Consider the following 21,325-nt stretch of genomic DNA (forward strand, 5'->3'; position numbering starts at 1 on the left):
GAGCCCAAGAAAATAAATTCTCTCACTGTTTCCATTGTCTCCCCATCTATTTGCCATGAAGTGATGGGACCAGATGCCATGATCTTCACTTTTTGTTGGGTTTTAAGCCAGCTTTTTCACTCTCCTCTTTCATCTTAATCAAGAAGCTCTTTAGTTCCTCTTCACTTTCTGCCATAAGGGTGATGTCATCTGCATATCTGAGGTTATTGCTATTTCTCCATGCAATCTTGATTCTAGCTTGTGCTTCATCCAGTCCAGCATTTCATATGATGTACTCTGCATATAAGTAAATAAGCAAGGTGACAATATGCAGCCACTTCTGTGTAGCATTGTGCAAATTTCTTGACCCCTCTGAATGTCACTTGAATTTACTTGTCTGTTGAATAGTAATACTGGATTTTGCTAGCTACCCCTCAGTGTTGCTAAGAAGCTTGTATGAGATAATAGCTGTGAAAGTTTTACTATTTGTAGTGATTTCTATATAATTCCCTTCTATAATAGTTGAGTTCTAACTCCTCCAAGGAATCAATAATCATAGAAAGACCAACCTGGAGACTCTGCAGAAAGACAGTAATAGGAGGTCATAAGAGAGAACTGGAAAGAACTTGAATCTATTTCTTCCTCTCACTATGCAGTGGTTTTAAAGTTTAGTGTGTGTTAGACTCTCCTGAGAATAATGCTAAAATGTTCCTGGACCACATTACCAGAGATTCTGATTCACTCAGTCTATGCAGGAACCAGGATTCTGATTTATTATTAAATACTCCATGTGGTTCTAAGGTGACTTGAGGATCATAATGTGAGAAATATTGACTAAACACTTTATCTATGATGCTTACTCACCAGATGGGTGATAAGTGGCTTGGGAACAAAATTCATAATTAATTGATTTTTGCAGACTCATAGTGTATGAGGCATTAGACTAGTGTTTTCAGCTGAAAACAGTGTTTTTCCTGTGTTCTGTTAATTAACTTTAGTGCTAAAGATTTGTTATTTACCACAGTTCACTTCATATTTTAAGAATTAAGATCCAGATTCTGAATTAAGGTGAGAGATGAGTGATCAAATGTGGCAAAGATTGATGGCTTTTTCCCCAAAGCTGTTCTCTCTGTCCTAAAAAGATACTCCACTTTAATCTGAGCAAATTGACGCCCAGAATAAATATTTCCAAACCTCCTTTGCAACTGGCTGGGCCATGTTACCTGTCGCTCATTCTGGCCACTGTTCTATAAACAAGAGATATTGATAGCTTCCAGGTTGTAGCCATAAAGGAAACAAATTTACTCTTCTCTTTCCCTTTCCTTGATGGTAGAATGTAAATACAGAGGTGAAGACATCATGGACCAAACAGTCCAGTCTGTTTGGTTAACACAGCCAAAGAAGTTAACAGGGACGTTAACACCTCCAAGGAAGAGAATCACATGGCTTTGACTTATGTGTTAGAAAGGCAGAAAAAAGAAACTTGTGTCTTGTGTAAGACTCTGCTATTCTGAGTCCATACCATGCAAAACTAAACCCAGTTTGTTCTAATAAATGCATCAAATAAGCACACAGTATTAGAACAGTGAAATATAATATGAAATGAATAGCCTTACTTATCTCACTTGTAAAATGAACACTCTAGTACCTCTATTCTAAGGCTATTAGAAGAACCACAAGATGTAAATATGCATGCAAATTGCATGATGAAATGCCTGCAACTTTGTAAATACAGTCTTCTAATGATTTTAATTACTGAGTAATTTATGTCATTATTTATAAGTCATTGACTCTATGATAAAGATACTGTGCTAAGGTTAGTAGAATAACTGAGATATAAAGAAAAACTGACTTCAGCTCTAAACTTTAAGTGGAACTTGAGTGATCTCCAGGCCAAAAGACCTTGAGTAGAAAACACTAGCCCAGTGTACATTTGGCATCAGACCCCTGATGATTTGCTGGAAAACATAACCACAAGTCAAGCAGGGGCAATGTTGTGTTCCAAGGCCCTTACAAAATACAAAGGTAATGTCTGTGAAAGTGGATACTAGAAAGGTTATTTGGATGACTGATTTACTATTCATGGAGAGTGTACAGTGCAGGGTTTTTGTTGAAGGCTTTTTGAATCATATTCCCATCATCATGAAAAATAACCCCGTCACAGTACTACAGCCAGAAATATTTATGTGTGTGCTTTTACCATATTTGAGAGGGCTGCTTAGCAACAATGCTAGGGGAACATTTGAAGGTAGCCACGTGTTAGTTAGATAATATGTATTATTTAAAACCACTCAAGGTGGGGTGGTGAAGGTGAAGGAATGGGAGCAGTTAACTTAAATTATGTCTACATGATATGAACTAGAGAAATTTTGCTGTGAGCACAAAGCCAGACAACGGAATGCCCACTAGATTGTGTCTCTATAAATTGGGGGCAAGTTATTACATTGCTTTCAGCAGTGCTTCTCAAACTTGAGTGAGCAGCAGAATCACCTGAAGTGCTTGTTAAAACAGCCAGAACAGACTCTCAGGGTTTCTCATTTGGTTAATTCTGGGCAAATTGGGGGCCCAGTAAGTGCCAGGTGATTCTGGTGCTGCTTGCATTGTCTGGTCAGTGCTCAGTCATGTCTGACTCTTTACGACCCCCTGACTGTGGCCCACCAGGCTCCTCTGTCCATGGGCTTCTCCAGGCAAGAATACTGGAGTGGGTTGCCGTTTCCTACTCCAGGGGACCTTCCGGCCCCAGGGGTTGAACCCACGTCTCTTGCATCTCCTGCAATGGCAGGCAGATTCTTTACCACTGAGCCACCTGGGAAGTTGCTGCTCATCCAGAAAACAGATTTTTGAGGCCCACGGGCTGACAGGAAGTTCTAGGAAAGTTTGCTAGGTAAGCAAACTGTTTCTGTGTCAATATCTTTCAAGGTCGTAGGGTTCCTCTCATTCGCTATCCACAGAGAGGTTAGATTATAAAATTCTAGATAGTGAAGACCACATCTTGTTTGTTAGTGTAACTGAGGCTTTGCCTAGTGCTGGGCATTTCTTAGCTGCTTGGGTTTTTTGGTTTCTTTTTTTAAGAGGAAGCCTTTCTGCCTTCTTTCTTCTCCTTCATTGTGGCAACACTCCAGACAGCAATACGTTCTTTCAGACGTGTCTGTGTTGTGGAAAGTGCTTTGTATAACAAGCCAATAATTGCTTCACAGGTGAGAATTCCTCCTCTGTTACGGATATAGCTGCATTTGGGGGTGGGAGGCAGGGATAAGGTTTTTATGAGCCTTGACCATGGAGACAGGAGATCTGATGGAAGTCAAAACCTGGGTTTGAATCTTGGCTTTGTTTTTTATTTGCCCTGTGAGTGAAGAGATTCATCTAATCTGTGTCCTTACTTCACTGTTCAATTCAGTTGCTCAGTCGTGTCTGACTCTTTGTGACCCCATGGACTACAGCACTCCAGGCTTCCCTTCCATCACCAGTTCCCAGATCTTGCTCAAGCTTGTGTGCATCGAGTCGGTGATGCCATCCAACCATCTCATCCTCTGTTGTCCCCTTCTTCTCCCGCCTTCAATCTTTCCCAGCATCAGGGTCTTTTCCATTGAGTCAGTTTTTCACATCAGATAGCCAAAGTATTAGAGTTTCAGCTTTAGCATCAGTTCTTCCAATGAATATTCAGGGCTGATTTCCTTTAGGAGTGACTGGTTTGATCTCCTTGCAGTCCAAGGGGCTCTCAGAGAGTCTTCTCCAACACCACAGTTCAAAAGCATCAATTCTTCAGTGCCCAACTTCACTGTTCAACTTCACTGTTATATGGGTTTTTTTATTTGGAATATTCATAACTTACCTTATGATACATCAAGACTTAAATGGGTCAATGCATTTAAAGTTCAACTATATTCATTTCTTTCAGCTGAAGGTTTTTTTTTATTCTAACTTGAGGGAAATAATTATTCCTGGTAAAAATATTTAGCAATAGTAAAAAGGAATGACTGAGTACTTGCCAAAAAAAAAAAAACCAGGTGAAATGATGTCTTAGCAACAGAGGTTTCTACAATGGGACAGAGATAAAGCTAGATCTGACTATCTCTGTGTCTATAAGGTGGGCAGGATGAGTAAGTGAAGGGGGGCTGTTGGTATGAGTATAAAGACCAAGGAATATACATATTGTAGGGAAAGAGCAAATTAGCCAATATTGCTGTGGTCAGGCGCTGTATCCCCACAAGCTGTAAACACATGGTTGTGGAACAGCTGAGAGCGTTTGTAAAACTGCACGTGCAGTGTCCTAAACAAGCACCAGCTGAAAAGTTCTTGTAGGTGAGGCAAGTCGAGCTGCATTGAGCTTCACAGTCATCGTTGCTGCTGCATCAGCCGTTAGAGAGTAAAGTCTGTCTGCCTTGCTGATGCTCATAATGAATGTCCATAGTACTATAGCTCTTCGCATTTTCTTCCAGCTTCCCTACTCACGTCTTGCCTACCCTGGTTTCAACGAACGGTGAGATACAGCTACACAGATACAATTGATTGTGAAATGTTGCTTGCTTAAAATTGTACGTTTGTAAAAATACTCAACTTGCAAAACTATTTTTTTTTCTTTTGTATGCTTGGTTTTTCAGTCACTCAGTTGCATCTCTTTGTGACCCATGGACTACAGCATGCCAGGTTTCCCTACCCTTCACTATCTCCTAGAGTTTGCTTAAAGGGAAAAGACTCTGATGTTGGGAAAATTGAGGTCAGGAAGAGAAGGGGGCAACAGAGGATGAGATGGTTGGATGGCATCATTGACTCAATGGGCATGTCTGGGTTTGTCATAGCTTTCTTTCCAAGGAGCAAGCATCTTTTAATTTCATGGCTACAGTCATCATCTGCAGTGATTTTGGAGCCCAAGAAAATAAAGTCTGTCACCATTTCCATTGTTTCCACATCTATTTGCTTTGAAGTGATGTGACCAGATGGCATGATCTTAATTGTTGGATGTTGAGTTTTAAGCCAGCTTTTTCACTCTCCTTTTTCACCTTCATCAAGAGGCTCTTTAGTTTCTCTTCATTTTCTGCCATAAGGGTGGTGTTATCTGCATATCTGAGGTTATTGATATTTGTCCCATCAATCTTGATTCCAGCTTGTGCTTCATCCAGCCCAGCATTTTGCATGATGTACTCTGCATATAAGTTAGCTCAGCTGATAAAGAATCCTCCTGCAATGCGTGAGACCTAGTTTTGATCCCTGGGTTTGGAAGATCCCCTGGAGGAGGGCATGGTGACCCTCTCCGGTATTCTTGCCTGGAGAATCCCCATGGACAGAGGAGCCTGGCTGGCTACAGTCCATGGGGTTGCAAAGAGTTGGACATGACTGAGTGACTAAGCGTGCAGACACACATTTCACTCTCCTCTTTCACCTTCATCAAGAAGCTCTATAGTTCCTCTTCACTTTCTGCCATTAGGGTGGTGTTATCTGCATATCTGAGGTTATTGATATTCCTCTTCAGTTATCTTTGATTCCAGCTTGTGATTCATCTAGCCCTGCATTTCACATAATGTATTCTGCATATAAGTTAAATAAGAAGAGTGATGATATATAACCTGAGATACTCCTTTCCCAATTTTGAATCAGTCCATTATTCCATGTGCTTATTCATTTTTAATAAGTGACAGAAAGGGTATTTATAGTTTAATGCCTGGTGTCTGACATACTATCCATTATTTCAATAGATCTTAAGTTCTTAATGATTAATCTACTACTTGAACTTTCAAAGAGATCTCTGTGGTATAAGGCCACTTTATAATAAAGAAAACAATATTTCTAAAGTTTTAATAAAATTTTAGTAATATCCAACTACTTATACACTCATGCTGATACTCCTCAAAGAATATATATTTTATATGGAAAATCCAATATACTTCATTTAAGTGGTGAATATACTGATTATTTCAGCCTATTGCTTTGTAGATTGTGAAACCAGATATTGTTTTGTTTTTTAATAAAGTTGAAAAGATTTATTTTAATAAATTTTATATTTTAGAATAGTTTCAGTTTCAGAGAATTGAGCAAAAAGTAGATACTCATATACACCCTATACCTCCATATACCTGAGACTTCCTCTACTATCAACATCCCACACAAAAGAGGTTCATTTGTTGTAATCAGTGAACCCACTTTGACACATCATTTTCACCCAAAGTTCAAAGCTTACATTAGGGTTTACTTGTGGTGTTATACATTCTATGAGTCTTGACAAATGTGTAATTATATAATCCATTCCTACAGTCTCATACAGAATAATTTCACTCCCATAATAATAATAATTTCACTGCCTCTTCATCCCTCCCTCTCTTAGACCCTTAGCAAATAGTGATCTTTTCACTTTCTCCATAATTTTACCTCTTCATAATGTCATATTACTGGACTACTATAGAATGTGTACTTTTCAGATTAACGCCTTATATTTAGTAATGTTCATTTAAGTTTGCTTTTCATGGTTTGATCATTTCTTTTCAGTGCTGAATAATATTTTATTGTCTGGATGCACCACATTTCATTCATTCACCTACTGAAAGATATCTTGGTGGCTTTCAAGTTTTGGAAATGATGAATAAAGCTCATTGTGAAGCATGAGCGTCCTTGTGAAGGTTTTATGTGAACCTAAGTTTTAACTCCTTTGTGTAAACATCAAGGAATGCAATTGCTGGATCATATGTAGAGAATATATATATATAGTTTTACAAGAAACTGTAAACTGTCTTCTAAAGTCATTGTGTCATTTTATATTCTCAGCAACAGTGAGTGAGAGTTTCTATTGTTATAGCACTTAACAGCATTTGGTGTTGTCAGTGTTTTGAATTGTTACCATTATAATAGTAAGTGGTATCTCACGGATGTTTTCATTTGAAATTCCCTAGTGACATATGATGTAGAGCATCAGTACATATATTAATGCCTTTTTACCCACCATATATGGGTTAGAGGAGCAGTTATTTAATATTTAAAGAAATGAATGATTAAATGAGTCAAGTCAAAACTAAGGTTCTGACTTTAATAGTGAAATTTGAGGTGGAGAAAGGTAAGTTTGCCATGAAATCTTTCAGTGTCATCATGAGAGCAACTTCCTTGTCCATAGCATTCAGAGTGCTGAATGCATCTGAACACAGATGCAGCCTCCAAGAGCAGAATACTCCTTTACAGGCACTCTAGGTACTGTTGCTAATCATAAGTAGGGGAACTTTTGTGTGACTGTCCCTCTGTGAACTGCCCTGTGAACACCCTTCGCGTGTTTGATCTAAGCCACAAGATCATGCGTTCAGAGCATACTCTTTTTTAGTACTGTAAATATTAAAGAAACTGAAGAGCAGATAGACCCAACCAGACAACTACTAGGCAAGTACTGATGAGCAGAAATAAAGAAAATGAAAGTATGAATAAATAAGCCCTCCATCACAAAGTGAATCTGCACACCAAATTCCAAACTACATAAAATCCCTAGTGCTATGAAAGATAGTAAATAAAATTAACAAAAATAATTTAGTGTAGATTTTTTTTTTTAATCTGACCCAAAAAACCTTTTGTTTTACTTTGTTTTACATGAACAGGATGTATTGGTGGCTGTGAATAAGGGTGCGGGGCTGCCGGGCAGTGTCTAAGCTTGTTTGGAGGTTCGTTAGGGGGAGCGCAGCTGTTCACATACCATTCACCGAAGACCTGCCCTCCGCTGTCTTCGTCTAACACGGGGCGCACAGCTTTGGGAGAGAGGCTGAGGAAGGAGGGGGGCCCTCGCCTGTGTCCACACCGCCTACCGCCACTCCCCATTCGGGGGTTGAGCGAGGCCCTCCAGTCGGCCGCCCAGGTGGGCCCAAGCCCTGGCGGAGCTCTGACAAGGCCGAACCTGACTCTCTGGAGGAAGTGAAAGCTGTGACGCGGTTTCCGTAGGTGAACCTGGGGAAGAACCGCTAACTCGGTTCTGAGAGTGCAAGTTTGCCCCTTTGCGGCCCTGGGCGTGTGGAGGGATGGGGTGCCCACGTTTGGGCGTGGGCTTTGCGGAGGCGAGGAGAGCCGGAAGGTGAGGGCTGGCCGACGGGATGAGGCGGGAACTGTGGCAGGGCGGGCTTTGTGTTATGCAGTTGTACCGCTTGTATTTGAATGTGGAAAATACATTCTAACACTTTTTTTTTTTTTTGCATCCTGTGCCCGAGGAAATGGTCAAATAAATTTTGGTAAAACTCCAAAAAGAGAATTCAGTTCTCTCACAAAGTCAAAGAAAGAGAGCGATTTCTTCTCAGTTGCTCTAAGTCGCTCAGATGGGTTCCCAAGATGAACCGGCTTTATTGGGCTGGGAATTCCCAATAGAATTGTGGAGAGATGGTGGCAGGTGTTCAAGTCTTCAGTGGGCAAATCAGGAGGAGAATAGACTCGGGAGTAATTTCAAGTGAATTAGCTGATGTTTTCTAGTGATTTCACAACAAATTTACTTTGCCTTGTGACTGCTCTAGGGGCAAAGTTACTTTATAAACCATAATTTATTTTATTGCCTAGAGGGTTTTTATTGGCTATATGTATGTGTCTGGAATTGAAAGCTCAAAGACCAATTCCATGTTTATGTACATTCTGGTTATTGCCCACACATTATTCAGTAGAAATCCAGGACTTGTCTTCATTATTTGCTTGTTTATCCCCAAGCAGAGAATGAGTAAAAACTATACAACATGATGAAGACCATGGGTTCTGGCAGAGATGAGACCTGGACTAATCTCAGCTCTACCACTTAGGAGCTGCTGAACATGGGTAGGCTAAATAACATCATTCAACCTCAGGTTTGTCATTTCTAAGATGGAGATGATTCAGAATTTTTTCCCTGTAGGGTTGCTGCAAAGAATCATTGAAATAATTTATGTAAAGTAACTTTGTACAATACCTGTTGCAAAATAAGCATTCAACAAATGCTAGTTTAAACACACACTCTCAATACTCAGTGGACGCCCACCTCCCACCCCAGTTCTATTGAGTATAATTATAATACTGTCTTAAGTTTAAGGTGTATAACATGTTGACTTGATGAATCTATATATTGCAATATAATTACTACCATAGATTAGCTAACACCTCCTTCAGCTCACCTAATTACCATTTCTTTTTTGGGTGTGTGATGAGAACATTTCAGACCTACTCTTTTAGCAACTGTATATGATATAGTATCATTATATATAAAACTGCAGTGTTGTACATTAGATCCCCAGAACTTATTCATCTTCTGACTAGTAGTTTGTACTTTTTGACCAGTCTCTCCATTTTCCAACTGTTTAGTCCCCAATAGTCACTATTCTACTCTCTTTTCTTACAAATTCAGTTTTTTTTTTTAGATCGCACATAGGAGATATTATGCAGTATTTATCTTATTCCATCTGACTTATGTCACTTATCATAATGCCTTCAAGGTCCATATGTATTGTTGCAAAAGACAAGATTTCCTTCTTTCTCATCAATGGATAATATTCCAAAGTGTATGTATGTGGATATGTATAAATCGATATATAACCATTATGATATATTCTTTATCCATTCATTCGTTGGTGGACACTTAGGTTGTTTGTATATCTTGGTTATTATAAATAATGCTGCAGTAAATGTGGGAGTGCAGGTATCTTTTCTATATCCTGCTTTAATTTCCTTTGGATATATCCCAGAAGTGTTTTTGCTGGATCATAGGGTAACCTCTATTTTTAATGGTCTTGAGGAAACTTCATACTGTTTTCCATAATGGCTGTACTAATTTACATTCCCACCCTTAGTACAATAGTATCCCCTTTTCTCTACATCCTCAAAAACACTTGCTATCTCTTGTCTTTTTGATAACAGCCATTTTAACAGGTGTGAAATACCTCACTGTGGTTTGCTTTACATTTCCCTAAGAACTAGTGATGTTAAGCACTTCTTCATGTACCTGCTGGCCATTTATATGTCTTCTTGGGAAAATGTCTGTTCAGTTCCTCATTCATTTTTAATGAGTTTTTTGTTATTGTTTCTGAGTTGTATGAGTTTAACTCCCCCAACAAAATATTGCCTAAAACTTAACTGCTAAGTAAACCTATGCAGGGACAACTGTTAGATATCTTTATGAGTTTGAAATCCAGAATGCGTCCTGCTTTATTTTCCTAAACAGTAAATCTGATCATGCGACTTTCTTGCTAAACATCTAATGTCATGGCCTCAGTGGCTTACAGGGCCCTGTTTGACTCACCCCAAAGCTGCCCTCCCATCTTATCTTTCAACTCTTTTGCGCATCCTAGGGTCTAGTACACATACTCTCCTCTCTCTCCTGCCATTTCTTATGATTTGACTGAACCCTTTACACATCTAAAGGCGGCTCAGTGCCACTCCCTAAGTAGGTGCCTCCCCAGAGCCTTGCTACTACTGTCAGATTCCTCCATGCATGTGACCTTCCTGAAGAGAGGGGTTGTTTGACCTCCATTCCTGGTACATAAAAAGTTTCTATAAATGTTGATATGAGTATTAATGCTTTATTTCATGAAGTTATTTCTGGAATGAATGGCATCTCATTTATTTAACAACACTTTTTAGCCCATTGGAAGGAGAGTTGTCTGATAAGGGAAAGGGGGTTTAATGACAGAAGAAGCAGGTTCTGTTTCCAAGAGAGATGTCTATTTTAAAAGAAGACCAAAAAAGATATCTAGAGAAATACTATTGAGAGCAGTGTTTTCCACAATAAACTTGTATCTCTAAGAGCAATTAGAGGACTCAAGAGCTAGAAATGTATGTCATCTTCTAAAATAACAGTTAGTTAGCTGAGTCGCTCAGTCGTGTCCGACTCTTGGTGACCCCATGAATCACAGCACCCCAGGCCTCCCTGTCCATCACCAATTCCCGGAGTTTATTCAAATTCATGTCCATCGAGTCGGTGATGCCATCCAGCCATCTCATCCTCTGTCATCCCCTTCTCCTCCTGCCCCCAATCCCTCCCAGCATCAGGGTCTTTTCCAATGAGTCAACTCTTTGCATGAGGTGGCCAAAGTATTGGAGTTTCAGCTTCAGCATCAGTCCTTCTAGTGAACACCCAGGACTGATGTCCTTTAGGATGGACTGGTTGGATAAAAATTGTGATTTCAAAACTCTGAGACTTCTTGGAGTGCTGTCATAATCTTCAAGAAGATAGTCTTTATTTTTTGCAAGACAAATTGAACTTCATTGAAATAATAAGAGCTAATATTTATTGAGTGCTTATTATGTGACAGTCACTGTTATAAATGTTTTGTTTATGTCATCTCACTTAATACAACCACTCCATTGGTCATAATAGTTATCTAGTTTTATGAGAGGAAAAACAGAGGCATCAAAAACCACAGAGCATATAAAAAAGTGAGATTTAAATACAGTTGTTTTTAGACAGACAGAACTGAGTTCTGTCTGAACAACTGAGTTGTTCTAAAAATTCAGTCACTGTGCCATATTATATTCATACTCTTAGAAAAGTGATCTTGTAGGTATGTGATGAGGTCAACCTGTTCAGAGAATATCTAATTAATACCCTCAGTAAATTGAAACATATTAAAACTATCTTTTTACCTGTCATCAGAAAAAGTCACCAACTCCTACCCCTTCTTAATAGTCCTGAAGCTGCAAGAAATCTGAGAGATGACCTAGATATTCTTCATTATTTCACATATGTCAACATTGAGTGTCTAGTGACACTGATTATTACAGCTAGTATGTTGCTAAGCTAAGAATGAAATTCTCATGAAGCACTCATACATTTTCTAATGAATTAGAGCCAAGGTCAGTACGTCATCCTGTTCCTGAGATAACCTTGACGAGGAAATCTTTGAGCACTTATAAAACTTTTGTTATGCCTTTAACCAATTTGGAGTTCAAGTTGGCGAAGCTGAAGCTTATCTGGGGTCCCTACCATCACTTGACTGAGGGTGGTTTAAATGTTTACAGAATGATCCTGCCACTCATGTCTACTCAATTCTAAATCATTCTGTAAAAATGTAAATCTTAATTAAAGTAGCAATTAGTTTACATACAGATTAAATCATAGCATTATATTTAAACAAGGGAATTGCTTGAATTAGTTGTTTGGTTTTCAACTATCTTTCTTGCTGCCTGCATTATGTTTTAGTGTAATTTTAAAGAGAATATCTAAGTCTTTTTTTTTGACCAAATGTGCTTCAGCTGTCCAAGTTCTGCATTTATATTATATAAAAATGGCTGACTCCCTTTGGCTTTTTTATCCATTATAGATTTGAAACTATTTTATAGACAATTTTATTTTCATCCATTTTGAAATTCTACTTTTTTCCTTTTATGTGGCTTAGAATAAATAGACCTTATATGTTTCTTATTTTATGCAGTTCCTATGCAGCTGAGCTTTATTAAATGGGAGGATATTTTCTCTTCTTTATTGATCTCTTCACTCCTTATTTTAAGACAAAAATCATCTTTAAATTTTAAAGAGTCATCAATCGTAATTTAGCAGCATTCTTGGGGCAGTGGGAACCAAAAATGATAAATGAAAAGTGCCTAATATTGTAGACCACATCCTGATTTCAGAAGCATTAAAAAGTGAAAAAATTGTGCATCCCACAAATTGGTGAAATACATGTTCATGGTTTATATCAGTCCAGTAACCCATCCCTCTCCTGAGACGTGCTCAATAAGAGACTATTATGGAATTTGTAAAATAGTATAACATCTGCAGATACTTTAGAAGCAAAGTATTTGTCACATATTACTCAGAAACTCTGTTGCTTTTCTTTATATGGGATATAATGTTTTGAGTTCCAACTGTATTTGAAAGAACATGTCCATTTTTTTTCAGGCATTTAAAAAACATTTCAATTGAAACAAATGTGGCTCACAAGCATTCTTATATAATGGTTTGTGCAGTTTTAGAAACTTCTAAAAATGAGATGCTACCTGCCATGAGACACAGAACTCTCTGGTTTTATTTTGAATACCACTGCAGGTGTTTTTACTTTTGGTTTATACTTAATTGCACGTTGAAGACATTAACACATGTTTTCAGCTGCCTGGCAGCAGTGGTATATTTTATTTAAATCCAGAAAATAATGTGATAAGCATATTTACATAATTTATTATGTTTGACAAACCTAAGTGTTCCCCGATTTTGACTTTCACCATGAAAATTCATTGAGACCTCATCAACCTACCTTGTAATTAAGTACACTGATTTACAGCCTCTTTTTCAATTGTCACAATAATTCTATTCCTGTCTTATAATTATAGAGCCCTCCTCCTACTTGGTTCTTGCCTACTTTCTGAGCCTCACTCCCCAGGTTTTCTCTATCCTACGTGAAATAAATTCATGCTTTGCTTGATTGAACCATTACTGGTTTCTGTTCTTTGCAAACAAAAATTCAAATTTCATTTGAAAGTACTATGTAAAGTGTAAATGCATAGTAATTTTAGAATTTTTACATTTCCATATAGCAAAATGAATAGATTGGCTAGATTTATGTATGTTGAATGTATGTTGGATTTGAGCTAGCACATGCATGTATGCTTAGTCACTTCAGTCATATCTGACTGTTTGCAACCATATAGATTATAGCGCCCCCCAGGCTCCTCTGTCCATGGCATTCTCCAAGCAAGAATACTGAAGTAGGTTGCCATGCCCTCCTCCAGGAGATTTTCTTGACTCAGGGATCGAACCCAGGTCTCTTATGTCTCCTGCTTTGGCAGGTGGGTCCTAGCACCACCAGGGAAGCCCAAGCTACCATGCAAGCTGCAGTGAAAATGTGATGCTTTATGTCTGAGGCAAAATTCAAAACTAGATTAACAGATCTGCCTATTATATTTTCTTATTATCAGATTTGAGTTTGAGTTTTACCATATAGATAAGAGGAGATATTAAGTGACATTTTAGGTAGGTTCTCAAGAAACTAGGTTCCCAAGAAGGTTGGGACATTTGTTTTAAGCCACCCCAGATTTGTGCAGGGTCCAGTTGGCAGACTTTCTTTTAGTAGGTAGTAAGCAGGGTCTGTATTTCATTTAGTGAAGCCAAAATAGATGGATATGTTCTCTGGCCACATCGTGATCCAAGCATAAGCATTAGATATAAGCTTGGATGTTTGGGTTTGGTGTGGGGGAGGCTGCTACTCTGAATCCTAAGATATTGACAAAATTACAGTTATGTAGAGAGAGTGGACAAAAAGATTTAAGCACAACATTAAGAGAACAGAGAAGCTGAAGCTAGAAGCATACAGCTGAAGAGCCCAGGATTATATATACTAGCTTTAGATAAGTGTGAAGGAGAGTAGGGGGCCATCAACATCACCAGAATTCAGTTCTCTCTCTCCATACTCATGTGTTCTTTTTTCTATGTTATATTCAGTCTCAGATGAGTTTTGGTGTAGTGATGACCCTCAGTATATTTTCCTAAGTAATTCTTGAAAATAAACTTTTATATTTGAGTCTCATCAGCAACTTTTATGTTACTTTACCAAATGTGGATCAAGCCTCTGATTGGCTGAGTTTGAATCTTATCCTTTTCCTTGATAGAGTGCATAAAGTTAGTATCACATAGCCACATAGGATTAGCATGGAAAAATGTTTCTCCCAAGAAAAATCAGGATGTGGTTATTAGAAAAAGGATAGTATAAGCTTGATAGGCAGGGAAAACAAGCACCTAAACATTTTATGATTCTTTTAATCTACTTTTTCTTATGTCCCAGCAAATCATACTCATAGTTGGATCCTAGAATTAGGGGTATAATTACATGTGTAAGTTGTTATTTTAGGCCTTCTGAAAGCATCATCCAATTTGATAAGGATGAGATCCATCATTTAGAGGGTGGATAAAAATGCTACATGTCTGATTACAAAATTGTTAAGAGTGTGTTCTTAATGCCTGAATGATTTGTTGTTGTCCAGTTGCTCATTCATGTCCACCTCTTTGAGATCCCATGGACTGCAGCATGCCAGGCTCCTTTGTCCTCCAGTACCTCCCAGAGTTTGCTCAAATTCATGTCCATTGAGTCAGTGATGCTTTCTAAGCATCTCATCCTCTGCTGCCCACTTCTCTTTTTGCCTTCCATCTTTCCCAGCATCAGGGTTTCTTCCAGTGAGTCGGCTCTTCACATCAGGTGGCCAAAGTATTGGAGCTTCAGCATCAGTCCTTTCAGTGAATATACAGGACTGATCTCCTTTAGGATGGACTAGTTTGATCTCCTTGCTGTCCAAGGGACTCTCAGGATTCTTCTCCAGCACCACAATTCAAAAGCACCAATTCTTTGGTGCTCAGCATTCTTTATGGTTCAGCTCTCACATTGCACATGACTACTGGAAGTAGCAAGTCTTAATTCTTTCCGAGATTAAAGAGGTGTGGTCACTAGCATCGAATGAAGAGTTTAAGTCAGTGAATTTTCTGGGAGTCAGTGTTCCCTCTCCAGTGCTCTGTACTGTCTGTGTTTCTGAAAAATATGTCATTTAAGAAAAATCTCAGTATGGGTCTTGCAAGTCTTACTTTCATCCCACAATTGGCCCCATTATGGGTGATTATAACTGATTATCCTCAGTTATGGATTTATTTCAAAATAGTGAAATAGTCTAGTTCTTAAGCTCTGGAAATGATATTTATCTTAATGGAAACATATTGTTTGCATGGTTGACAAGAATTATCAACTACCAGAGCAGACTGTGGATACACAGCATAATCATTGCTCATTTTGGAGATGGCCACAGGATATCCATGTGGGACAGTCTTCCTTGTGCTAATATAGTTGGATTGTCCAAGTCTGTCACACACATTTGAAAAGAAATATTCGCCACTTTATCACTTTAGAATTTAACATAATGAACAAATGAAAAAAAATCAAATAAAGGAAAAAGAAAAAAGGGGGTAAAATCTTTAAGTGAAGATGAAAATTTTAAATAGTATGGTAGTAGAAATATATTATTAGCTTTATTATCCTTTCTAATTACTCATGTATGGATATTAACACATAAGGCCTTAGATGTCCTTCACTCAGCGTGTCTCTTATTTATTTATTTATTTAATATTCCTGTTTTTAGATATTTTAACTTATTTTGAAATAATTGTTTCCAGTTTTGTTGAAAATTAATTCACACATATCACTGTATAAGTTCAAGGAGTACATCATGATGGCTTACTTTATGTATATTGTGAAATGATTATCAGAATAGGTTCAGCAAGCATCCGTCTTTTCATATAGATACAGTAAAAAGAAAAGAAAGATCAAAGGGAAAACATATTTTCCTTGTGACCAGCCCTCTTAGGATTTTCTCTCTTGACGTTTTTTCTGTGTGTCATCCATCAGAGTTAGCTGCAGGTATCCTGCTGCACTTTACATTCCTAGTACATATAATATTTACCTTATAATTTCAGATTTCTGCCTCTTGATCATCCTTTTCTACTTCCTCCTCCTTCTCCCCTCCACTTCTGGTAACCATAAGTTTGCTCTCTTTTTCTGCAAGGTTGGTTAGTTTCTCTATCTGACTTACCTCATTTCAGATTTTGTCCATGTTTTCACAAATGATAAGCATTTCTTCTTTTTAATCACACACACACACACACACATATACACACATACACTCACACATATATCACAACTTCTCTGGCCATTCATCCATTAGGGGGCACTTAGGTTGGTTCCATGTCCAGAATTATAAATAATTCTGTTGTGAACATGGGGGTACAGATACTTTTCCAAGTTAGTTTTTTCTTTGGTGGAAGCAGAATTGTTGGATCATATGGTAGTTCTGTTTTTAATTTTTTGAGGATCCTCTGTACTGTTTTTCATAGCAGCTGTAGCAATTTACAGTCTCACCAGCAGTGCAAAGATTCCCTTTTCTTTGCATTTATGCCAGCATTTGTTATCTCTTGTCTTTTTGATGATGGCCATTCCAACAAGCATGAGGTAATACTTTATTGTTTCAATCTGCTTTTCCCTAATGACTAGTGATGTTGAGGATAATCTCACATACCTGTTGGCCTTTTGTATATCTTCTTGGAGAAGTGTCCATTTATGTCCTTTGTCCAGTTTTTTAAATTAGGTTATTTGGCTGTTTGCTGTTGCATTGTACAAGTTCTTTACATAGTTTGAATATTAACTCCTTACTTGCACCATTTTTTTTTTTTTTGCCATTTCATAGGTTTTATTTTTACTTTGTTGATGGTTTCTTTTGCTGTACAAAAGTTATTTAGTTTGATGCAGTCCCACTTCTTGTTGTCGCTTGTGCTAAAGCAGGTTAGAAATATCAGGTCCAAAAAGACATTACAAACATTGAGTAGCAAATTAATATAGAATGTTCTCATGTACCTTTCCCCAAAACCTCTATTATAACAATCTACAGTGCCACTATAATTATTGAACCAGAAAATTAACATTGAATTTTACCAGTGTTTCCACTAAAGACCTCTAGCCTTAGAGTGATGAAAATCTAAGTGAACAACAAATCTCTAGAGATACTGAAGATATATACCTTATATTTAAAAACTGAGAGAAATCAAAAAGAAAAATAGACAATTTAATAAAAAGAATTTAAGATCCCCTGTGTCAAAAATGTCATAAACAGACATGTACAGTAGGAAAACAAGGGTAATTTTTAACCTACAAACTGAGCAATACTGTGTAGTTAAAATATAAGTATGTGTCTCTTTACTGTAATTTATGAGCTTTTAGATACAGGAATACTATACATTAAAGACTTTTTAAACCCTTAATCTTATGTTTTGCTGTATGATGAGTACAAATATTTGCAAAAAAAAAAAAATCCATTACTAAATGAATCAAGATAATTCCTCATTTGTATAAAAAATTCCACGGTATTTAAATTCTAAATAAGTTTTTTAGAGTTTCAACTCATACCCGAAGAGGAAAAGTTAGACAAAGGAGTCTTTCCAACTGAGGGAGCTATAACCACTCTCTGCATGACAGGCAAATAAAATGGGAAATGATGTTCATAATCAGGTGGGGATTGTGTGTGAAGAAGTCTTAAATTTGATGTATTGATTCATTCAGTTATTCATTCACACTACATAAATTTAGTTCAGTTTGCTTATGATGCTCATCTAATTGACTCTCTTTAGAGTAGTTACGTATGAGATGTGCTTTCCATCACATTGTTTGCTACTGTAGAGACAGTATAAGGTCTAAATCCTGTGAGTTTTTACAGAGTTTTCTGCTCTCTTTTATCCTTCCTGTCTAAAAGAAGAGCAGGTACTCAGTTACAGGACACAGGCACAAAAGCCCGAGTGTCCCGAGGGAGATGTAACTGACTCACTGTGAGGGTTTAGGTTCCGATGGTTCACGCTGCGCCTGCGTTTCTGAAGCAACAAGCATTTGTCTATGAATCTAGGTCAAGTCCAGCAGATAGAGCGCTCTTATGAGGCCTGGAAGAAGACATGGTTTCTGAGCATCAAAATGCCCTTTGAGTGCGATGCACAGGTGTCAGAAACATGAGGACTCTAAAACCATAGTGTTGAAAGGAAATTCAGACCCTACTGCATCCGTGACTGTATTAAACTAGATTCCAAGGTGATGCGTAACCAGATGATGGTAGAAATAAATGCTTGCTCTTTAGAGGGTGCTTTCAGAAACTAGTATCAATTACAAATTTGAAACCAAAATTATTTTAGAAAACAGCATACATAAATACAATAAACAGATTTAAATGTAAGACCAAAGAAAGTTCCATATGTTTTAATAACTGTGTTAATGCCAATACATCAAATCCATCGATTTTTGTTGAATAAAAGAACAATCTCTTATAGTACAGATTCTACTCAATTTATGCAAACAGCTACATCTCGTATCATGAAGGACTTACCTGTGAACAAAACAGAAGCACTGCTGATATAATTTAAAGAAACTGTTAATATTTTATAACTTCTTAGCAATAAAACTATGTTTCTTTCCTCAGAATAAAAGCTTGAAACACAAACTCTTGTTTGGAAACAAGCTATGTGGCCTACGTGCAGAAGAGGTGAGTAAGTTTTCCTTTCTTATAGCTTTAACTGAATAGAAACAGTATTAGTGCCAGATATTTTTTTTTAACCCAGACATCTTGTGACTCTATTCCCTTAAAACATAACTGCAAACATTGGAATAAGAAAATAAAAACACATTTTAAACTTTTAGGTATTTTGGATGTTTTAACATTTCATCACCAAATAGAAAAAATGTTAAGCCACTTAAGTGTTACTTTCCTAAGTGATATTCTGGATTCCTTCCTTAACTGGATTTATAAGAGTTCCTTACTAGCAAACACCTGGAAGTCCATGAAGTTTTCACTTTTGGTACCCTCTATGTGGTGATAAAGAATCCTCCTGCCAGTGCAGGAGAGGCGGGTTCAATCCCTGGATCTGAAAGATCCCCTGGAGAAGGGAATGACAGCCCACTCGAGTGTTCTTGCGTGGGGAATGCCATGGACAGAGGAACCTGGCAGCCTGCAGTCCGTGGGGTCACAAAGAGCTGGACATGACTTAGCGACTAAACAACACCAGCCCTGTGATGTCTGTGCCTGTTGGAGTGACACTAGAGTGGCAAAATGAGGATTCCAGGACTGAACATAAAACGAAAGAAACGAATAAATCCACTGGTTCTATTTGATGGACAAAATACTGTCTCATACAATATTGCCCCCTAAGTGGGGGAAAACGTCATTCTGTTTAATCCAGGTTTAGTTAAAATCCATTTTTTCTTTTCCTGATCTTCCAAATGAATCTGTAATGTTGTAGAAATATAGCTCACAGTCAGTAGTCCTTAGTGACAGTAAAGAAAGTAGAAATAGTGCCATAGTAAGTGATACTTCGAGGAGAGGGGACTGCACTCAATGTGTTAAGTTGGAGCCTCAAAGGGGCATACAAAAAGACTAGTTGTGCAAAAAATAATAATAATGGAAAAGCCTGTGAATGATAAGGCCCAGGCATGTTAGTCTTCAGTGAAAACCAGATGCTTGTGAAAGGAAGGGGGAAGGAGGGAGGTTTAGGTAGAACAAAAACAGTCTAACACAAGTTTATCCCTTTCCCCATAGCAGATTAGAAGCAAGGCACAGAGCCGGTGAACAACTTCCACCATCTCCTAAATATGGAGCCACCTCTTATTCCAAAAGCTGTTTCCTGATATTGTCACCTTCTAGCAGAAGGAACAGGAAATATTACCTGGTGACTCACAAGTATTGCTCTTTAGGAGTCTATCTAGAAATAATGGCACATATGTCCTTGTATCCTATTTGCCAGAACTAGGTCACAAGCCTAGCTGACTTGTAGGAACCTGGAAGAGGCCATTAGGTTGGTGTTCGTGTGCTCATGCAGAAGTCTAGCATGTAATATCCATTTAAATGTCTTTACAATATTATATATGAAATGAATAGAGCTGTTAAATACATTGAAATTGAAAGGTTGATGCCCCATAATGAAAAATCAAACTGAATGGCATATAGATATGAGCCTGTGTATTGTATTTTCTCCATTGTATTTTTCTATTTGGATATCAGTAGACTCTCATATTGTTTATATTTGCTAAGTTTCTAGATATATGGCATACATAGTGTGCAGTTTCTGAATATTACCTTTAAGAGGGTAAGCAAGTGGAGCTGTTTTGAATAAGGACCATATGAATTGAAGCTATATTCTGTGATAATTTACATGTTCCCAGAGTTCACACAATACCAATGTACGTGAAAAAGAGGTGGCCCTAGGAGAAGGTGTGTGTGGTGTTTAGAAACAAACAGAATGAAAAAACAACAATGACGACCTAGGTCTACCTATAGTTTTTAGCCCCTTAGTTCAAGAAAGACTCATATATTTTCTTCATCTTAGCTTCTTAGAGGACATATTATTTCTGCATTCTTATTTATGAATTCCTAGAGGTTTCATTTTCTTAATTCAACAAATCAATGCAGTTGGCTCCTGAAGGAAATGTCTGTGAAAAATTGTTTCTAATATTTGAACCTTTCAAGGGTGTGCCATTTACAGCATTTTCAAGATTCTACTCTAACTGATGATGCTTCCACCGTTAGATGATTTAGTAATTACAACACCATCATAACGCAGTCCCCCATTTTGCCAACTAAAATAATTTGCATGGTTGGAAACATTCTGAATATAAAAGTAAACTGAATAACAGTTGCAGTTTGATAACTGAAAGACTCATAAACATTCAGTGAATGCTTAGAAAAGTACAATATTTCAAAAAGATAAGTGGGATGTACTTATTAAAGATGACTTTCATATCAGCACTGTTTACTAGGATATAGTAATTCCATGAGGATCATGTAATTTACTAGGTACTATGGCCAGCCACTTTTATTTTTTGGTTTTTAAATAGGCTTTATTTTTTAGAGATATTTTAGGTTCATAGCAGAATTGAGC

The 21,325-nt window shown here is 37.6% G+C and overlaps 1 protein-coding gene across 3 annotated transcripts in view; it reads left to right on the forward strand.

Annotated features, from left to right (window-relative positions):
* Window positions 1-21,325, forward strand: part of LUZP2 (leucine zipper protein 2) — a 476,756-nt gene that overhangs the window by 333,080 nt on the left and 122,351 nt on the right. For all 3 annotated transcript variants that reach the window (XM_043875294.1, XM_043875276.1, XM_043875284.1), the window contains exon 6: window positions 18,874-18,936. In XM_043875294.1, coding sequence (XP_043731229.1) covers window positions 18,874-18,936 — 63 coding nt within the window. The remainder of the gene's footprint in view (window positions 1-18,873; window positions 18,937-21,325) is intronic.

This window comes from Cervus elaphus, chromosome 2 (assembly GCF_910594005.1).
Source record: "Cervus elaphus chromosome 2, mCerEla1.1, whole genome shotgun sequence".
Lineage (NCBI taxonomy): Eukaryota > Metazoa > Chordata > Mammalia > Artiodactyla > Cervidae > Cervus > Cervus elaphus.